Source organism: Nannospalax galili, unplaced genomic scaffold (assembly GCF_000622305.1).
Source record: "Nannospalax galili isolate Female #2095 unplaced genomic scaffold, S.galili_v1.0 scaffold995, whole genome shotgun sequence".
NCBI classification, from domain to species: domain Eukaryota; kingdom Metazoa; phylum Chordata; class Mammalia; order Rodentia; family Spalacidae; genus Nannospalax; species Nannospalax galili.
In genome coordinates, this window is record NW_008337291.1 from 66,372 (window position 1) to 88,390 (window position 22,019).

The following is a 22,019-nucleotide window of genomic DNA, read 5'->3' on the forward strand; positions in this document are numbered from 1 at the left end:
ATGCACCACCACGCCTGTCAGGAAGTTAATTTTAAAGAACGGAAACATTTATTTAGTGCCTACTTCATGCTTAGAGCCATGCAGAAAGATACTTTGTTGTTTCAGGGTCATGTAACTAACTCCTTGAAGGTCTGAGATCTTGCCAAGAACTATAATTCAGGGCATGCTTTAGATTAAAGTTATTAAAGCCAAAGATTAAATATCTAGGGATCTTTGAAAATAAAATTAGAATTTCTCTATAGCTGCATGCTACTGGGCAGAAAATACAAAATGTGAAGCCAGATGAAAGCTGCCATCCCAGGACTGTGTAGATCCAATACTGACTCCAATAAGAAAGGTAATTAAAATAATTGAGGACTAGAATAGTCATCTTGAATATTACTTCATTGAAAAAAGCAGTAATAAAAATAAGGTTTAAAAAGTCACTATAGGCCGTGTGTGCTGGCACACGCCTTTAATCCTAGAACTCGGGAGGCAGAGGCACACAGACCTCTGTAAGTTCCCGGCCAGCCTGGTCTACACAGTGAGTTCCAGGACAGCTGGGGCTACAGGGAGACCCTATCTCAAAAAGATCAAAAGAGAGAAAAAAGTCACTATAATATACTGATTTAACCATTGACTTAAGAATGGGAATAAATCATCACTAATATGGGTTACAAAACATTTGTTGCATATGTACCTGCCTTTAAGAAAAATTGAAAAGAACATGTTACATTGATCACAGTCTGATGCATTCATCACACATAGCTCACGATAAAAATGAGGAGGTGAAAAGAGATACAGTACCGCGGAGTACTGCTGGGTGGGTGAGACTGGCAGGAGCGGGGATGGGTAGGGGGCTGGAGAGCACTGAACAGGCTGAGAAGAGGACTGCAGAGGACCAACAGGCTAGGAATAACAGGTGGGAAAACAGTTAATGTCAGAAGGAAATGTTACAAGAATTGCATAGCATCGAAATTCACAACTTTGGGCCAATAGCTCTAACATTTATAAAGTCATTTAAAATACAAGAGAATCAACAAGAAAAAGAATGTCAAACAAAGAAACACTATCAGTAAGAACATACTTATGCCTAAATTGATTATAAAATGAGAAAGATAAATGTATTTTTCTGAAGATTACTGGAAAGAGGTAATATAGCCATCTTAAGTCCTTGGGTTATGTCAGTAAAAGTAAAATGTCTTACCCTATTCTCATGGTTTCTATGACAGGGCTGTCCTATGTTTATGTTGCTCTAAGAAACAAGAGCAACTAAATCATAAATGAAAAAAAGCTTCACTTTTTCTTAGATAGTAAGAACTTATATGGTATCTACACCAATTATTCTATTTAATAAAGCATGCTTAAACTCTTTTTGGGCCAATGCTCCTAACATTTAACTATTTTGTGAGAAAAATGAAATAAGAATAAAAAAGAATAACTCAAGAACAAAACATACCTACTTACATACATACAACACATGACACGCATAAACACACAACTTTTATATAAGGAAGATAAACAATTTCTTTGTGGCTAAAGATTATCTTTATTAAAATAAAAGTTTGTTTTTTTTTTTTTTTCCTGTTTGAAGCAGGGTCTCCCTGTAGCCCTAGCTGTCCTGGAACTCACTATGTAGACCAGGCTGCTGGCCTTGAACTCACAGAGATCTGCCTGCCTCTGCCTCCCAAGTGCTGGGACTACAGGCCTGCGCCACCACGCCCTGCTAAAAGTTTGTTTTATTAAATACACAATAGCAGCTGAGAAACTAGGTACTAGAAATCTTTAGCCACAAATGAAATACTCTTATGTTTTAGGAAAAAAGACTTTGATTTCCAGAGACACGTTAAAAAACAAACTGGGTATTCTTAAGAAAAGTAAGAGAGAGTAAAAACAATATTTTTTAAAATTATTATTTATTATTTTTATTTTACATCTATGAGTGTATTGCCTGCATGTAGGTAAAAGCGCCTGTGTCATGCAATGCCCACGGAGGACAGAAGAGGCCATCGGATCCCCTGAAGTGTAATAGTGTATTGCCTATATGTATGTAAGTGCACCCATGTCATGAAATGCGGTGGAGGTCAGGAGAGGGCTTCGGAGTCCCCTGGAACTGGAGTTAAGTTTGTAGCCGCCATGTGGGTTCTGGGAATCGAACCTGGGTCCTCTGCAAGAGCAGTCAGTGCTCTTAATCGCTGAGCCATCTCTCCAACCCCGAGTAAGAACAAATTTTAATCACCCAATCTTTTTTTAAAAAATATTTTATTACTTTTATTTTATGTGTATGCGTGTATTGCCTGCATATAAGTAAGTGCACCTGTGTTGTGCAATGCCCGCGGAGGACAGAAGAGGCCCTGGGATCCCCTGGAACTGGAGTTACGGACAACTGCTAGCTGCCATGTGGGTGCTGGGATTTGAACCAAGGTCTTCTACAAGAACAGTCAGTCTTCTTAACCACTGAACCATCTCTCCAGCCCCTTGATTTTGTTTTAATGTTTCATTACAAACCATGTAATATTTACATGGGTTTAACTACCACCAAAATGTACTTTATAGATGACAAATCTGACTCAGGCTAATTAAATGATTTGCATAATGCCAGATAAGCAAGCAGAAGAGGAACTTAGGTAATTTTATCTAACTAAAAACTCTTTTGGTTAAAATGTACATTCCTGAATCGTGCTCTGAATAATACTTCAGAAAAGAATAATTTCAAAATGCAAGATGAAGGGCTGGAGATGGCTTAGCAGTTAAGAGCACCGCTGCTCCTGCAGAGGATCTGAGTTCCATCCCCAGTACCCACATGGTAGCTAACAACTGTCTGTAACTCTAATTCAAGGGTATTTGACGCCCTCTTCTGAACTCCACAAGCACTGTACAATATGGGTACACCTAGCTACATGCAGGCAATACACTCATACACACACAAAATATTTTTAAAAAAAGACATAACCTTCCTTCATACAATCTAACCTATGCAAGTGTCAGATGAATAAAAAACTTAGATCTGCTGGGGAATGGAAGGAATACTGTGAGCATCCATTGCATGAATGAATGTCTCTTACAATGCTAAATGGCAGAGGGAACTGTGTGTGTGGTCTAGAAGACTGGCTGAGCAAAGCAGAACTCAGAACTCCCTTTTCCTACCCAAATGGCACCCGGCTGCAAAGCAGTATCTACTGTAGTGATTGGTTTCACCTTGTATGTTCAGGAAATGTAGCTCCTTTTAAGGCTTTGGAATTCAAAGTATTCTTGTGTTTGGTTAGTGAAATTCCATCAATCAATTATCTCAGAATATAGAAAAGATAGTAACTGGGAATTACTTAGTCATTGGGTTTTTTGCTTGTGTGATTATCTACCTACAACTTTTTCTTTTTTTTTGGTCTTTTTGAAGCAGGGTCTCCCTGTAAGCCCCAGCTGTCCTGGAACTTACTATGTAGACCAGGCTGGCCTTGAACTCACAGAGATCCACCTGCCTCTGCCTCCCTAGCCCTGAGATTAAAGGCGTGTGTCACCATGCCCAGCTTATTTATTTATTATTTTTATTTTATGTGCTTGTGTGTATTGCCTGCATGTAGGTAAGTGCACCCGTGTCGTGCAATGCCCTCAAGAGTATACAGAAGAGGCTGTCAGATCCCCTGGAACTGGAGTTATAGACAGATGTTAGCTGCCATGTGGGTGCTGGGATTTGAACCCGAGTCTTCTGCAAGAACAGACACTGTTCTTAACCGCTGAGTCATCTCTCCATCCCCAAGTCATCTGTTTCTAAACTATACTGTCCATACATTCATTTATGATAGTCTTACAAATATACCAGACAAAATTAATTCTATACTCAATCTCTGTCAAAAGGCCAGACAATCATAGGCAGTTTTTTTTTTAATTAAAAAAAGTTTCTTTTTATTTTTTATTTTTATTTTATGTGTATGTGTGTCTTGCCTGCATGTAGGTAAGTGCACCCATGTCATGCAATGCCAGCAGGGGGTCAGAAGAGGCTGTCAGATCCCCTGGGACTAGAGTTACAGACAGTTGTTAGCTGCCATGTGGGTGCTGGGATTCCAACCCGGGACTTCTGTAAGAACCAGTGTTTTTTTTTCTTTTATTTTTCTTGGATCTGAGGACAAAACCCAGGGCTTTGCACTTACTAGGCAAGTGCTCTACCACTGAGCTAAATCCCCAACCCCATAACCAGTGTTCTTAACTGTTGAGCTATCTCTCTAGCCCCAGCAGGCAGTTATTTCTAAGAAACAAGAATCTGAGACATAAAACCACACACAAATCCTTTAAGTTTCTTAATGCTTTAGTACTAACATTATTTTCATCAAATTAAATAAAAGAAACTCTTTGGGAGCAAGTTGCAATAAGCCAAGGTAGAGCAGGCCATGGAAGGAATTTTAGGTGACCTTGAGTATGTGCAACCAAGTGGGGTTGTGAGGAGACGTGGGAGGTCTCTGAAGAGTTTATATAATCTCCTCTTGTTTATATGGATATTTTTTGTACTGTCTTAGAATTATTTTAGTACCTAAAATCCTTTACTTGTCCAGGAGTGTTACAGAGATCAACTGTTTCCATGACTTTCACACTATTGATAATATAACTAAACTACTTATAAATGTTCTTCATCCCACAAATACCATTATACAAATAATGTATGTTGTGAGAAATATGATGAAATTTCTCCAGCTCATGCTTATCATTATATTTCTCTTAGGAGAAATGACACTGTCTAGACTCACCAGTGGAAGTCTGGTGATGGTCTTGAAAAGAAAAAGGTATTAATGAATATCTAAATATCCTTCATGTTCTATATAATTTTTAAAACTTGACTTAAAAACAGGAATTATGCCGGGCGTGGTGGTGCACGCCTTTAATCCCAGCACCCGGAGGCAGAGGCAGGCAGATTTCTGTGAGTTCAAGGCCAGCCTGGTCTACACACTGAGGTCTAGGCTAGCTGGGGCTACAGGGAGACCCTGTCTCAAGAAGACCAAAAAAAAAAAGGGATTATATTGATGTAATCAAGTTCTCCAAAGATGGACAACACATTAGGGGACAAGAAGACAATGTAAATACATATAAAGATTTATATAAATTCAAGGTATTATTAAGAATATGCTTAAGAATTCAACTCTCATGGGGCCTGCAAGGTGCCTGACAACTTGAATTTCACAATCAGCCCCTTCAAATTGTTCTTTGACCACCACATGCATGCTTTGGCACATGCTCCTGTTCACCTTTACACAGACACACACAATCAGAAACACACACATGCATGCATGTGCAAATAAATAAAATAAAGAATTCAACTCCCATAATCTCTTTTTCTCAGGGTAGACAGAATATTCTGCAAGGTGTGAGCAACCCACTTCATTTTTTCTGTTTGAACTCTTACTACCTCATTTTGTTTACTAGGCCAATGAACAGTCTTTGATTTTATTTCTCCTCTTGTCTTTTTGCTATAAAATAGGGATAGAATAATTATGTTTGGCTCAAGAGATAAAACCACTGCCTTCTTTCTTACTGATTTTCAGTATTTGTTACCATAGCATTACATAATCATTGGTATGTGCACCTGTGAGAAAATGTGATTGGCTGCTGGCTGCTGAGATGGTGGGGGTGGCAGAGGTGGCTGTGGAGGTCCAGGCACTTGGGTTCGAACTGGCTGTTGAGTCATAGGAGGATTGTACACAACTGGACTCCCATCTGGGTTTATGAAGGGCTGACCTGAAAAGTTGAAAAAGGAGGAAAGACTCAATGTATAACAAAAGATTGACAATAAAAGTCACTAACAATTTATAAAACATGTCCACAAATCCCTTACCCAAAATTCCACCACTAAAAAAAAAAAATTCTTAATTTGGAAAATACCAGTTTAAAATGAGGCTATTAACAGCCTTTATTTTTCCATTTCGAATAAATATTCAAATGTTTACTGCTGCTTTTTTGAAAGATGTTGTTTAGATCCTACTGCATTTACTACATAATCAGAAAGTATTTTCTAGAAAGTAGTTGAATTCTGAATCTCACTTTGCCCCAGGCATCCAGTTATAGGACTGTGGTTTTGCTGAGAGAGAGAGAGAGAGAGTGAGAGAGAGAGAGAGAGAGAGAGAGAGAGAGAGAGAGAGAAAGACCAACACTCCCACCTCTGTCTAACTTCACCACTACCATTAGGGTTAGAATGTATTTCAGTTCAAATAAAGTGCTTGATTTTAGAATACCAGGAAACTATTCAAAAGTCTTTAATAGAGGGTGGGAAATAATCTAGTTCTTAGCCCACACTGAATATATTTCACTTAAAAAAAAAGATAAAATATCAATGATTGACAGCTTCAAACTTCTATGAATTCAGAATTCAATGGCAGTAGATCATGAATATTAAACAAATTTCCCTACCTGTAAAAGGGGATTTCACCTACCTAACAAGGTCATTACAAAGATTATAATGCATTTAAAGTATCTATCATAGTATATGGTTCAAAGTAAATGTTCAATAGTTAATGTCAAGGATTTAATAACACATATTAACAAAATTAATTTATAATAACTAGCCATTTCCTTTAACAAATAAGGAAAACAAATATCCTTTTTTGCTTTTACTGAGTGGAAAATAGTTACCATGTTCTCAAGAGCATTATAGATTGCCCCCACCACTTGGTTCTATATAAAATGCATATTATTTGCTACATAATAAAACACTGTGTCACAGTAAGTTCTCTCAAAGGTAGTTGTTTCACGTCTATGGAATGAATTGTTTAACTAGTTATGCCATTCTTCAGCCTATACTTAACAGATGTTTTGAAGAATATATAAATCTTTTAACATTTTCTAGTATAAATGTTTCTATGAAAGTTTTCAGGAATATATCTATCTGCAACACACACACATGTAAATATTACATTTTTTTGACTTTATTTTATGTGTACGAGTGTTATGGCTTCATGTATGCAAGTGTACCCATGTCATGCAATGCTTGAAAAAGACAGAAGAGGGTGTCGGACCCTCTGGAACTGGAGTTTCAGATGGTTGTTAGTTGCTACATGGTGCGGGACATAAACCCAGGTCTGTGAGAACAACTAGTACTCTTAACCGCTGAGCCATCTCTCCAGCCCAGTATTACATTTTAAAGAAGTACTTAATGCTGGGCAAAGTGGCACATGCGTTTAATCCCAGCACTTGGGAGGCAGAGACAGGTGGATCCCTGTGAGTTCAAGGCCAGTCTGGTCTACACAGCAAGTTCCAGCCAGTCAATCAAATTCTGTCTCAAAAATAAAATAAAATATCTTAATTTTCAGTCATTTCCAGCTATTGTAAATTAAATAAACTTTTTCTGGTCACTTACCTGTTTGTGGGTTGATCAGAATACTGCCAGGTGGTATGCCAGATGCTTCCAAGGGCAGCAAAAGGAAGCTAGTGCTAGGAGATGTGACTTGCCCATTGAGACCTCCATCGAAGGAGAGAGAACTGTGAGCGCTGGCAGATGGGTAAACGACAGGTGTGCCATGAGAAGACTGGCTGAGAGCTGAACCTGGAAGAGGCTGCTGGGTCTGAGAGAGAGAGCCCGTGGAGGACCCTATGCTACCTGAAGACTCAGAACCTAGGGCAGGAGTAGTGAAAAACATGGATTTTTTTTTTTAAAGCCATATAAAGACACAGGCTTAAAAAATATAATTCACATTATACAACATGCAGTTACCAATTACCATATAATAGCAGTAGCTATTATGATTTACTGTCAAGGTTTTTTTTTGCTTACCCTATCAAACACAAACAAGTATGTAATATAGAAAACAACAGCACAGAAGTTGTCAGAAAACTCATGGCCAAAGCAAGCATGCAAAACTTGCCAAAGCAAGTTTACAGTAACACCAGCCACAGACAGCCAAAGAAGCATGTTATCAATAGTCTCAATAGGCGTTAAATACTTTTTACCTTTTAGATTAACACTTAGAATATACAGACTACAATTTCCCCAGGAAAAAGAACTTAGCATGGCCAAATGCCCAAAATCTCTTATTTCTATAATGTAAACTCAACTGCCAATACTTTTTATTCAATGACAGAAATAGTATAAGTATTTCAAGAACATTTACATCAGCTTAAAACTGATTTCTCACCAAACTTAATAAACAAATCTGATGATTGAGTTTTGACTGCTTTCAAGCCTACAATCGATTTAATGAACTTAATGGCTAATTATAATATACTATATATAGATTGCCTTCTAAAAGAAACTTCTAATTGAAGTTTTATCAAAATAACACGATAAGAATTCAATGTATCCTAAGAATGAAGAAATAATAATTTTCCCTATCAAATAATATTTACCTTCATCTCTGAGGATAAAATACAATTCCTTTTAAAAATTTATTTTTATTAGTGTGTGTGTGTGTGTGTGTGTGTGTGTGTGTGTGTGTGTGTGTGTTTGTCTGTAAGCACACATGTGGTGGTCAGGGAACAACTTCTGAGTCAGTTCTTTCCTTCCAACATGGAATCTGAACTCAGGCTATCAGGTTTGCACAGCAAGTACACTGACTTGCTGAGCAACCTTGTCAGCCTTAAGTTAGGTTCTTAAAATGCTTTAACTTGGCATGGCCTAGATGATTTTTTTCATGTTTTGGAAATAGTTTTGTTCTGTTATGACCAAGTGCCCAATTTTCTAATAAATGTACATAAGACATAAACAGGTTTTAAAAAATACTCATGAAATTTGCCTATCAGTATCTTATAGCCACTAAGACTTCAACAGATCTAAATTTTAAGTAAATAATGTATGAGTTTCAATTCATAGGCATTAGCAACTTAAAGCTCAGACTTTAGTCAGGTATTAAATAAGTACTGCTACCTTAATATTCCTTTCAAATATACTTGTACCACACTGTATGACTAACCTAATCCAAACAGAATTGGGAGAAAAAGCTACTTCTGACTTTCATGTTTATTTTGAGATAAAAATACAGATCTGCCGGGCATGCTGACTTTAGTTCCAGCACTCAGGAGGCAGAGGCAGGTGGATCTGTGTGAGTTTAAGGCCAGCCTCATCTACAAGGTATGTTCCAGGCCAGCTGGGGCTACAGGAAGACCCTGTCTCAAAAAGGCCAAAACAACAACAACAAAAAAAGCCTCAACAAAACAAAACAAAAAAACCCAGATCTACAAAAATCCAAAGATACCTGAGATTCTTTAGTTCTCTAGTCAGTTAGTGAAAAGGAAGAGAAAATGTTATGATCCACTGTATTTAAAGTGCAAAGTAGCTAAAATAATGAACAGATGACAGGGTCTCCCTATAGCCCCAGCTATCCTGGAACTCACTATGTAGACCAGGCTGGCCTTGAACTCACAGAGATCTGCCTGCCTCTGCCTCCTGAGTGCTGGGATTAAAGGCGTGCGCCACCACGCCCGGACTTATTCACTTTTTTAAAAGGAAAGAATCATAAAAAATGTAATCGATATTTGACAGCTTGAAACACAATGAATCGTATGTAAGAAGCCATGCTTTTCACTATAAGTACTGAAGGATTTCCAATCATCTCTGGGCACTCAAACAAGAGGTGGGTTACTGAATCACCAGATTTAGATTTCTATCACAATAGACAAGATGTTTTTCTTTTACTTTGTAAATTATCTTCCAGGACAAAATGAATTCCAATGCCAGAAGAGCCGTAACCTTTATATTCCCTATATGTATCTAGTGAGCTGCAGTTAACTTACATTTCAGCATAATTAGAACCATACGAAGAAGAGCTAAGTAGTGTTATGACTATACAGTTCTAGGTAGATATTTATACCTGTTTTTGAAAGCCTGCCTATGCTTTTGCTGCTTCCAGAACTATCACCTCTGGTTAAGACTGAGATTCCACTAAAGCTGCTGGCTTTGGTTACAGCAGGCTTTAGGTTCCGAAGAGAACTGTCTGAATCTGTGCTGCTCCAGGGTCGTGGCTCTGAGTATTTCAATTCGTTCTCAGTGCTGCTCTGATGGCTATTTGTTGATCTCCCTGAAGCATCTTTATTAACTCTGTAAGTTAAAAATAAAACTTTGAAAAGCTAATAGGGGGAAAAAAGAGAGGAGGAAAAAAATATATGCTTTAATTTTTTAACGGTCTCCAGAAAACATGCTTCCAATACCTAAATATCTGGCGCCTCTGCTGGGTACTATTAGCATCTTCATCTTGGATTCTGTTGGCATTTTAATAAGACATTTTAATTTTCATTAGCATCAGTCAGATAGTAACCAAAATAGATTTTAAATATATCTTACCTTTTGTCAATAATGTAGTTCTCTTGCGAACACAGGGACTGAAAAAGAAGATAAAAAAGCCCTGAGCTTTTGTCAAGTACATGTCATCTATACACCAATGGTCAACAACAAAAACTGTTTGCATTGATAAAAAGTATTTCCTCTACCAAATAGTACAAATAATTAATGGAATTTTCAAGGGCTGGAGAGATGGAGAGAGCACTGGCTGCTCTTGCAGAGGACCTGAGTTCGATTCCCAGCACCCACATGGTGGTTAACAACGGTCTGTAACTCCAGTTCGAGGGGATCTGATGATTCTGACTGCTGCAGGGACTGCAAGACACTGGTGCACTTACATGCAGGCAAAACACTCATACACATGAAATAAAAATAATAAAACATTTTTAAAATAAAGGAATTTTCCATGGCTGGAGGCACTATGATTATTTTTACTAGATTATGTATCTTGGAAGTCATTTATCCTGTAGTCCAAATTAATCTGAAATTTAAATATTCTTTTTTTTTAAATGGACAAATTCTTTTTTTTTTTTTTTTTTTTTTTTTTGAGGCAGGGTTTCCCTGTAGCCCTAGCTGACCTGGAACTCACTATGTAGACCAGGCTGGCCTTGAACTCACAGAGATCTGCCTGCCTCCCCAACCCTCCACCCCCCATGGCTGTGATTAAAGTTATGCACCACCACACATGGCTGACAAATTCATTTTTATTAATCACATATTCAAGGTCTACATATTCTATCTCATTTACACATGTTTAACAACTATTTGATTACTGATAATCAAAAGCTGATGAATAGTTGGTGAGATGGCTCAGAGGGTAAACACACCAGCTGCTAAGCCTAAAGACCTGACTTTGATCTTTAGGACCTATATGGCAGAAGCGAAAACCAACTCCTGGAAGTAGTTCTTACTTGAAAGCTGTGACACAGCTTTCAAGCACACAAGTGTATACACACACACAAAAACACACATACAAATAACATTTCTATCTATGAACATGGCAAGACACATTATGTGCAGATACAGCAGAGATACACAAAAGTCATTAAAGGTCTTACAGTTAAAATCTTCCAGGGATGTTAATCTAAGTCAGGCAGTCATCACTTCTACTTGTATTATTATAACAGTCTATTAATGATGGCTATCATACTAGTTAGATTTAAGTAGATACAAGTATATGGTTGAAGAAGCTTGAGAGAACCTCATCACTTCTACTTGTTTTATTATAACAGTCTATTAATGATGGCTATCATACTAGAGTTAGATTTAAGTAGATATAAGTATATGGTTGAAGAAGCTTGAGAGAACCTAAAACCTGTACCAACACGCTTTACATAACTAATATGGAAAGGATTTAGGCACCTCAGTAATACAAAGAAGCACACCTCAACTTAATTCTCATATCAGAATCATAAACAACAAAAGAAATTCACATGCCAAAATCACAATGAAAGAATAATAAAACGGAAGCGCAAAACACTATGTCTGCACCAAACTCCACCAGTCGTGTAGAAGAGTCCTATAAGGAGAACTCATAAGAGATAAACCAGGACACTGAATTTAAAGAACAATCATAAACATGATCAAGGAATTCAACAAATTAAAAGAACATGAACAAACAAATCAAAGAACTAAAAGAAGATAGGGATAAACTTCTGAATGAATTCACAAAAGAGATAGAAACACTGAAGAAAACTCAGGCAGAAATTAAGAAGGAAAGTACAAAACTCAATAAGCCAACTTGAAACAACAGGGGAACGCCTCACCACTGGAATGAATGAGATGGAAAAAAGAATATCAACACTGGAGGATAAAGTTGAAGAATTGGACCACTCAAGCAAAGATTATGGAAAATTTTTAAAAACACAGGAATGGAATATGCAAGAGATATGGGACACCATGAAAAGACCAAATCTATGGATCATAGGAATAGAGAAAGGAGAAGAATTTCAGGTTAATGTTCTTGACCAGATCTTAAACAGGATTGTAGAAGAGAATTTCCTGAAATTAAGGAAAGACGTTCCCATATGAATACAGGAAGCACATAGAACACCAAATAGACAGGATGAGAAAATAAACTCTCAACAACACATAACAGTAAAACACTAAATGTACAGAACAAAGAGAGAACACTGAAAGCAGCAAAAGAAAAACAGCAAGTCACATACAAAGGAAAGCCCATCAAATTACAGCTGACTTATCAATGCAAATTATGAAAGCCAGAAGAGCCTGCACCAAGATATTTCCAGTTCTACACAACAGATGCCAGCTCAGAATACTTTACAGCAAAAATGTCTATTATAGTTGAGGGGGAAAGAAAAATCTTCCATGACATGAATAGCCTGAAAAAAATACATGTCCACAAAACCAGCCCTTCAAAGAATACTTGAAGCAATACAGAGAGCAGAGAGAGAAACAACTATACCCCAGGGGCAATGAAAGAAATTAAAGGTATAATGGAGGAAACACAAAATTAGAGAACACAAAGAACAATCAAAATGACAGCAACCAATACACATCCTTCAATAATAACCTTAACTATCAATGGACTGAACTCCCTAATCAAAAGACACAGGCTAAGTGAATGGATTAAGAAACAAAATTCATCTCTTTGCTGTCTGCAAGAAACCCATCTCGCCTTCAAGGACAGGCACTACCTTATGGTAAAAGAATGGAAAAGACTATTCCAAGGAAAAGGCACTAGCAGGGGTTGCAATTCCAATATCTGATGAAATAGACTTCAACGTAAAACTAATCAGAAGACATAAGGAGGGTCACTTCATTCTGATCAAAGGAAGAGTTAAACAAGAAGTTATTACAATCCTTAACATTATATGCACCAAACTCTGGTGCACCCAAATTCATAAAAACAATAATACTACAGGACTTTAAGATACAGATTAACCCCAACTCAGTAATAGTAGGGGACTTCAGTACCCCACTGTCTCCATTAGATAGGCCATCTGGAAAAAGAATAGAGAGACGTCTGAATTAAATGATATCATACATCAAATGGACCGAAGAAACATCTTTTGAATATTCCACACAAGCACCAAAGAACACACTTTCTACTCAGCACCCTATGTTCAAATATTGACCACATACTGGGCCACAAAACAAACCTCAACAAATACAAAATATTCAACCCAGCACCAAAGAATACACTTTCTGCTCGGCACCCCATTTCAAAAATTGACCACATACTGGGCCATAAAAAAACCTCAACAAATATAAAAAAAAAATTGAAATAATTCCATGCATTTATCGGACAACCCAATAAAGCTCAAACTCAACACTGGAAAAAGCCCTAGTCACTACACAAACTCATGGTGATTAAACTACACACTCCTAAACAATGAGTGGGTAAAAGGCGGAATTAAGAAAGAAAAGAATTCCTGGAATTCAACAAAAAGGACAATACAACACAACACAACCTCTGGGACACTTTAAAAGTAGTTCTAAGAAGGATGTTTACACCTCTAAGTGCCTACATTAAAAAATTAGAGCCGGGTATGGTGGCCTACACCTTTAATCCCAGCACTTGGGAGGCAAAGGCAGGCGGATCTTTGTGAGTTCGAGGCCAGCCTGGTCTACATAGTGAGTTCCAGGACAGCTGGGGCTACAAGGAGACCCTGTCTCAAAAAAGACAAAAAAACAACAAAACAAAACAAAAAATTAGAAAGAGCCCAAATAAATGACCTAACACAGCAACTCAAGGTGCTGGAAAGGCAAGAACAAATGAAACCCAAACCCAGCAGAAGAGAAGAAATAACAAAAATCAGAGCAGAAATTAATGAAATAGAAACAATGAAAACAATACAAAGACTCAATGAATCTAAGAGCTGGTTCTTTGAAAAGCTAAACTGAGAGACCTGAGTGACTCCACCTTGGATAAAACCTCTATAGGACTGACCCAGCCCTGGGCCCTGTTCCAAGAAAAACCACAATACTTGGAACAGATAGAGAACAACTCCCCCGCCAACAGTCAATTATCCAGGGACAGGAAAGTACTAAAAGTCCAGATATCTTTTCAGATTTCCTGCAGCCAGCAGTTTATGGTTTGGCACTGAGCTGCAACCAATCAGATGTTTGCCAGGCTGAAGACCCCCTACTCCCCTACTTGCTGAACTTGCTGAAATAAACCTATAAAAACCTGTCTCCCAAAGCAAGGGGTCTCATATCTGAGATCCACTGAGTCGGTGACCAAGTGGGCCCAAGCTTAAGCTTGTAACAATAAAAGAACCCTTGTGTATTTGCATCGGTCGGCTCCTTGGTGGTCTTTGGGGTCTCGCGAACTGGACACAAGAAAACAAGATAGACAAACCCTTAGCCCAGTTAACCAAAAGGAAAAAAAAGAGCAAATCTAAATCAACAAAATCAGAGATGAAAGGGGAAACATCACAACAGACACCCAAAAGATCCAGACCATTATAAGGGAATATTTTAAAAACCTATATGCTAATAAATTTGAAAATCTAAAAGAAATGGATGGATATCTAAAATCATGGGAAGCACCAAAGTTAAACCAAGAAGCGGTCAACAGTTTAAATAGACCCATAACATATAAGGAAATTGAAACAGTAATACAAAGCCTCCCAACTAAAAAAGATCCAGGCCCAGATGCATTTATGCAGAATTCTACCAAATATTTAAAGTAGACCTCCAATCAATACTACTTAAATTATTCAAAACAATAGAAAGAGGAGGGAGAACTCCTAAATCCTTTCTATGAAGGCACCATCACTCTAATACCCAAACTGGGTAAAGACACAACAGAAAAAGAAAACTATAAACCCATATCCTTAATGAACACAGTTGCAAAAATTCTCAAAAAAAAAAGGCAAACCGCATACAGACACACATCAGAAAGACCATTCACCATGATCAAGTAGGCTTTATCCCAGAGATGAAGGGATGGTTCAATATACCCAAGTCAAAAAATATCACTAATCACATAAATGAATTCAAAGACAAAAAAAACCACACTGTCATCACACAGATGCAGAAAAGGCTTTTGACAAATTTCAGCATGCATTTATGTTCAAAGTCCTAGAGGGAACTGGACTGGAGGGAACATACCTCAACATAATTAAAGTTATATAAAACAAACCTACAGCCAACATCATTCTTAATGGAGAAAAACTGAAGCATTCCCATTAAAAATCAGGAACCAGCTGGGGGTGGTGGCACATGCCTTTAATCCCAGCACTCCGGAGGCAGAGGGAGGTGGATCTCTGTGAATTCAAGGCCAGCCTGGTCTACATAGTGAGTTCCAGGACAGCTGGGGCTACAGGGAGACTCTGTCTCAAAAAGAAAGAAAGAAAAAAAAAAAAAAATCAGGAACCAGACAAGGATGTCCACTATCTCCACTCCTTTTCAACATAGTATTTGAAACTCTTGCTAGAGCATTAAGACAGGAGAAGGAAATTAAAAGACTACTAACTAGAAGAGGCCAAACTATCACTTTTTGCAGATGATATACTACTATAGCTGAGAGATACAAAAAGTTCCACCAGAAAACTCCTAGAACTGATCAACACTTTCAGTATAGTGGTAGGTTACAAAATCAATCTACAAAAATCAGTAGCCTTTCTATATACCAATAACAAACAATTGGAGAAAGAATACAGGGAAATGCTCCCATTCACAATTGCTGGAAAAAAAAAATCGTGGAATAAATTTGATGAAGGACACCAAAGATCTATATGACAAAAGTTTTAAATTGTGAGAGGAAGAGAAGCACCTCCTGTGCTTATGGATTGGGAGAATTAATATTGTGAAAATGACCATCCTACCAAAAGCAATATATAGATTCAATGCAATGCCAATCGAAATTCCCATGATATACTTCATAGAATTAGAAAAAAAAACCCCATCATTAAATTCATATGGAAGCACAAAAGACTCCAGATAGCCAAAGCAACCCTGAGCACAAAGAGCAACGCTGGGGGGACTGCTATACCAGATCTCAAAATATATTACAGAGCCATAGTCATAAAAACAGCATGGTTCTGGCACAAAGACACAGAGATCAATGGAACATCATTGAAGATCCAAACCTGAATACACACAATTTCAGCCACCTGATTATTTGACAAAGGTGCCAAGAACACATAATGGAGGAAAGACAGCATCTTCATTAAATGGTGCTGGCAAAACTGGATCTCCGCCTATAGAAGAATGAAACTAGATCCTTATCTTTCACCTTTCACAAAAGTCAACTTCAAATGGATCAAAGACCTCAATGTGAAACTGGAAACCCTGAAACTATTAGAAGAAAATATTAGCAGTAACTTACATGATATAGGTGTAGGAAAGGATTTTCTAAATCAGACAGAAGTTGCTCAGGAATTAAGGTCCGCAATCAACAAGCGAAGCCTCATTAAATTAAAAAGCTTCTGTACAGCAAAAGAAACAAACAAAAAAGTGAAGAGAAAACCCACAGGATGGGAAAAAAATCTTCACCAGTGACACATCTGACAGAGGTTTAACATCCAGAACATATAAAGAACTCAAAAAACAAAGAACTGAGAAATGAAATGACCCAATTAAAAGATGGGCTAAAGATCTAAACAGAGTTTTCAAAGGAAGAAATAAAGATGGCTAAGAAACACCACAAAAAGTTGTTCCACATCATTAGTAATTAGGGAAGTGCAAATTAAAATCACCCTAAGGTATCACCTTACCCCATTAAGACTGGCTAGGATCAAGAGAACAAATGATACCAAATGCTGGTGAGGATGTGGAGAAAGGGGAATGCTCATTCACTGCTGGTGGGATGCAAACTCGTGCAGCCTCTATGGAAAACAGAGTGGAGAACTCTTAAAAAACTAAAAATGAGAAGCCAGGCATGGTGGCACTGCCTTTAATTCCAGCACTTGGGAGGCAGAGGCAGGCAGATCTTTGTGAGTTCAACGCCAGCCTGGTCTACATAGTGAGTTCAGGTCAGCTGGGACTACAGGGAGACCCTGTCTCAAAAAGAAAACTAAAGTAAAAATGAACCTTCCACATTGACCCAGTTATTCCATTCCTTGGCATACACCCAAAGAACTCATCATATTGCAGAGAAACTTGTACATCCATGTTTGTGGCTGCTCTTTTCACAATAGCTAAGAGATGGAAGCAACCTAAGTGTCCCTCAATTGATGAGTGGATAATGAAAATGTGGTTCATTTATACAATGGAGTTTTACTCAGCAGTAAAGAAAGATGAAATTATGAAATTTGCAGGTAAATGGATGGAACTAGAAACTGTTATACTAAGTGAAGTAACACAGATTCAGAAAAAAATTCAACATATGTTCTCCCTCCTGTGTGGATCCTAGAACCAAATCCTGATAAATGAGTATGTATCCAGACATAACTACAGCAACCAGGATAATGGAAAGAAACCAGGGAGGTAAAGGAAAAGAAAGAACCTGAAAGAGAAGAACAGTAGGAAACAGGCCTTAATAAGGGAGATATGGATAAAAATTGGGTTAGTGTAAGGGAGAGTGGAGGGAAGGGTATACAAGGAACCTAGAGGATAAAGGGAAAGAAGGAGCTCAAGAGAGGTAGGATCGTAGAAGAAGGGTATTCTTAAGGGAGAAAGGGGAAAAACGGGGGCACCGTAATTAGGGAAACCATGATGGAAGGATTGGACAATGCGAGAGATAAATAATGCCCAGTTTTAAAAACCAGAGGGAACCATATTAGTCCAACAACATACTGACAAATTATACATACCAGATCAAGAAATATATGTCTAGGCAAGGTTTATCCTGAGAACAACTGGTCTTTCCCCAAGATTTATCTACATGGCACACAATAATTAAAAGTACCAGACTGGTGGAACAAGCCTTCTTGGATGCTTAACAGACATACTTTGAGGCCAATACTAATCTGGTCAGAGGGACAATAAAGGACAACTTTTGGTCCTTGCCCTCTTAGGTCGACTAGTTCCAGGGGACTATAAGCATCTCTCAAAATGTCCTGTAATTGTGGTGGGTCACCTGTCCTCTTGATCAAGGAGAACGAGGAGACCCTACGAGATGGACTTGAACCAGTGTCCAGTCTACAAAGAGGAGGGTCAACACAGAGGAATCATTTCCTCCATGCTTCCAAGTGAAGCCAGCCATGGTTGAGCACACAGGCGGAACTGGTAAAAGAAAGGAGCCAGGGGCTCCTCCCAAGCCCAAGTAACTCCTGAGAACAGATCCTCAAATGGCCTTAAGAGTAAAAATAAATTGGTTTATCTAAGCCAACCGTATGGCTTTAAACACCCAAAAGTAAAGTATAACCAAAGATTAAAGGGGCCAATATAATTTTTTAAGAGTCCATATATATAGCTAAAGGCTACATAACAAGTAACAATGCCAGATAGGATACCCTTTTTTGAGTTGTTGGCCAGGGTGGCCAAAAGGATTCCCAGATAGTAACCCAGCATAGAACTGGGAAAATGAACAGCAGACCCTCCTAAAACAAAGACCTCTAGATAGGCTGATTAGATTCACCGGATGGACAAGTAGTGGGGAATGGCTGCGGGTGCCGACAACACAGCAGACAATAGCAAGGATGACAGAGTATAAGGGCTCTAGTGGGGGGAGGGAGGCTATGGGAGGGTGCCACCTGGGAAGTGGGTGTATAGTTGAATAAGATGCTTTGGGATGTTCTGTGTGATATACACACACAAACAAATCAACAAATTAAAAAACAGAGATGCATGAGCCAACATCTCAGTGTTATTAGCAAAAACAAAGAGTCTTTCTGTAAGAAACAGTACATTTTAAAATGAAATGGAGATCTTTTTTAAAGGTTAAAAACTAATTCAATCTTATGTCTTACAGGGTTTATACCGAGTTCAATATTATGTAACCGTATTCATTCCACAGTGAACCTAAAAAATTTTATAGCCACTTTTGAAAGAGATGTATCTTTGCTCTGGAAACTGTTACTGAGTATGTTAAAGCTGTAATGAAATGCTTCTTCTAAAAAACAAAAACAAAAAACTAAAAATGAACCTACCATATGACCCGGTTATACCACTCCTTGGCATATACCCAAAGGACTCATCCTATTGTAGAGACACTTGTACAACAATGTTTGTTGCTGCTCTTTTCACAATAGCTAAGAGACGGAAGCAACCTAAGTGCCCCTCAACTGATGAGTAGTTAACAAGAGTGTGGTATATTTACACAATGGAGTTCTATTCAGCAGTAAAGAAAGATGAAATAATGAAATTTGCAGGTAAATGGATGGATCTAGAAGCTGTTATACTGAGTGAAGTAACACAGACTCAGAAAAACAAATGACTTATGTTCTCCCTCATATGTGGCTCCTAGCACCTAATCCTTTTAAATTCCATGTCCTTTTAATAAAACAATGCTATACAGCAGTCTCTTCTGCATGAAATAACTACCATCATCATGACTTCAGCTGAGACTAATAGCTAAACATCGTCACAATTGGGTTTGTTGATGGTTGTGCTCATTCATTAAAGGAGGGCCAAGCAGGATCATTGGAACCTCATCGGATTATCCAGCCACTCTTTCCAGCCAACTATATGTAATTTGGTCCTAATTACACATGGTCTCCTGGATTTGGGGAGGGCTAAAGTATACACTCTGGGGAAGGCTAGGAAGAGAAAGCATGACCCACGCTGGGTAAAGGCTTTCCAGTGTGCATACCCTCAGGTCATACATACACCTCAGCAACCCCTTAGTTATCTTGGTAAGTAAGCTCAATAAATTCATTGATTTACCAGTAAAACTTTAATCAAACATTGCCTTGACACTAGGACCTTAAAAGAGAATAAGCATTGCTTAGCATCTGCAGGAAAAGAAGTCCCTCAACAGATGGAAAATTTATCCAGGAAAAGAAGTCCCACAACAAATAGAAACAAAGAATTTATTTGTTAATGCCTCACAATTATTAAAAAAAAAAAAAAGAAAAAGAGAATATAAAAGATGTCAAAAGGATATGGGAATGGAGATATTTTCCAAAATAGAAAAAAATGAGAAAGCCTAAGCAAGTGATGAAGACTTGTTTAGGTTTAGGATGAAACAAAAATAATATACACATAATCTTAAAATGTCTATGGTCAGAGTTTAGTCAACTAGTTTAAGGAACAAAATACATATCTAGTCAAGGTTTATCTGAGAATATTTGGTTTTTTACCCAAGCTTTATCTACATAGCACATGGTAATTAAAAGTACCAGACTGTTGGAACTAACCTTCTTGGATGTTTAACAGCCATACTTTGAGGCCTATTCTAATCTGGTTGGAGGGACTTAAAGGACAGTTTTTGTCCCTTGCCTTCCAAGGTTGACTAAGTTCCAGGGGAATATGGAACATCTTTCAAATTATCCTGTAATTGTGATGAGTCATCTTGTCCTCTTGTTCAGGGAGGCCATTGAGACCCCACTAGATGGACTTGAACTAGTGTCCAGTCTACAAGAAGAGGGTCAACTCATAGGAAACATTTCCTCCATGCTTTCAAGTGAAGCTAGCCATGGTCGAGTATTACCTTTGACTTATCTTCACAAAGATGGAATTGGTAAAAGGAGCCAGGGGCTCCTCCCAAGCCCATGTGACTCCTGAGGAACAGATCCTCAATCGACCTTAAGTGTAAAAATAGATTTATTTGGGTCAACTGTATGGTCTTAAACAGCCAAAAGGAAAGCATAACCAAAGAGTAAAGTCATCAGCATATTTCTTTAAGAGTTCAAAGGATTACACTTCCCAGACATTAGGCTTGAGTTCATATAAAAAGTTATTTAGTCTCTTTGAGTTCAAGGCCAGCCTGGTCTACATATTGAGTTCCAGGACAGCTCGGGCTACAGGGAGACCCTGTCTCAAAAAGACGAAAAGAAAAAAAAAAGAGTTATTCAGACAATTTCTCATTGATGATTTTGTTCCTAATCAGAAAGTGCTGCTCAGATGTAAGACTTCAAATCTTGGTCTGCAATACTGTAGTGCCCACCTGTAGCTAAGGGAGACAACCTGCTATTGTTCTAAAATGATGGATAAATTTGTTTTCTCCCCCTATCTAGAAGCCTTTGAGAGGGAACTGACACTGGTTCTAACCTCTCCAACAGCTATCAAAATACCTGAAAGCAAATCCTGAATCCATTAGTCTCCAGTCCACCCTTGGAAGACAAAAGAAAAATGAGGAGGAACCAGACAGAGGGATGCTTTTGGAAGCCCTTGTCAAGAAATTCCAATGGACTCTCATATGAACATTTGAAAATTGTCTTGTTCTGACTGTTTTCTAGTTCCCTGTCTAAACTTGTAATTCCAATTACTCTTGCCTTTAATTTTCCCTCACATCTTCTATTCACCAGTCAAAGACTTTCTTTTCCCTCTACAGATAAGTTATGCAATTTGGGAGTCTTTTAGATAGACCCACTGAAGGGGTTCCCCAATTGCCTCACCGTGCATCCCTGTTCAGCATGGAAGAAGCCAGAGCAGTGTGTACCCTGATTCCTTATCTGCAAGCTAGGCAACCTCTTCAGAGGATGGTGTGATAAGAAAAGGAGGTAGGAACAGGCTATGCAGTTAGGGTAAAAAGACCCCAAAGAAAAGCAGTCAGTTTCTTGGCTAAAACTAATAATGTCCTTGGGTCTGTTAGCAACCTACTCCATTTCAAAGGCTAAAAATGTCGAAAGTATTTGGGAGCTTTTATCTAATCCTTAAAAGATTTTAGGGTTACCTCTTCAGACGGGGGAATGTTAGAGTAGTCAAAAACCCCATTTAAAAAAATAACAAAGAAGAAGAAAGAATAAATAAAGTTGTCAGAAAAAAGTGATGAAAA

The 22,019-nt window shown here is 38.1% G+C and overlaps 1 protein-coding gene across 11 annotated transcripts in view; it reads right to left on the reverse strand.

The window, feature by feature from the left end:
• R3hdm1 (R3H domain containing 1) overlaps positions 1-22,019 on the reverse strand; it is a 152,896-nt gene that overhangs the window by 43,768 nt on the left and 87,109 nt on the right. For 6 of the 11 annotated variants that reach the window (XM_008832445.3, XM_008832443.3, XM_008832444.3 and 3 more), the window contains 6 exons: positions 10,232-10,269; positions 10,099-10,149; positions 9,762-9,988; positions 7,316-7,570; positions 5,549-5,700; positions 787-888 (listed from right to left, as the gene is read on the reverse strand). In XM_008832445.3, coding sequence (XP_008830667.1) covers positions 787-888; positions 5,549-5,700; positions 7,316-7,570; positions 9,762-9,988; positions 10,099-10,149; positions 10,232-10,269 — 825 coding nt within the window. The remainder of the gene's footprint in view (positions 1-786; positions 889-5,548; positions 5,701-7,315; positions 7,571-9,761; positions 9,989-10,098; positions 10,150-10,231; positions 10,270-22,019) is intronic. The other 5 variants (XM_008832448.3, XM_029563229.1, XM_008832446.3 and 2 more) reach the window with 1 other exon arrangement.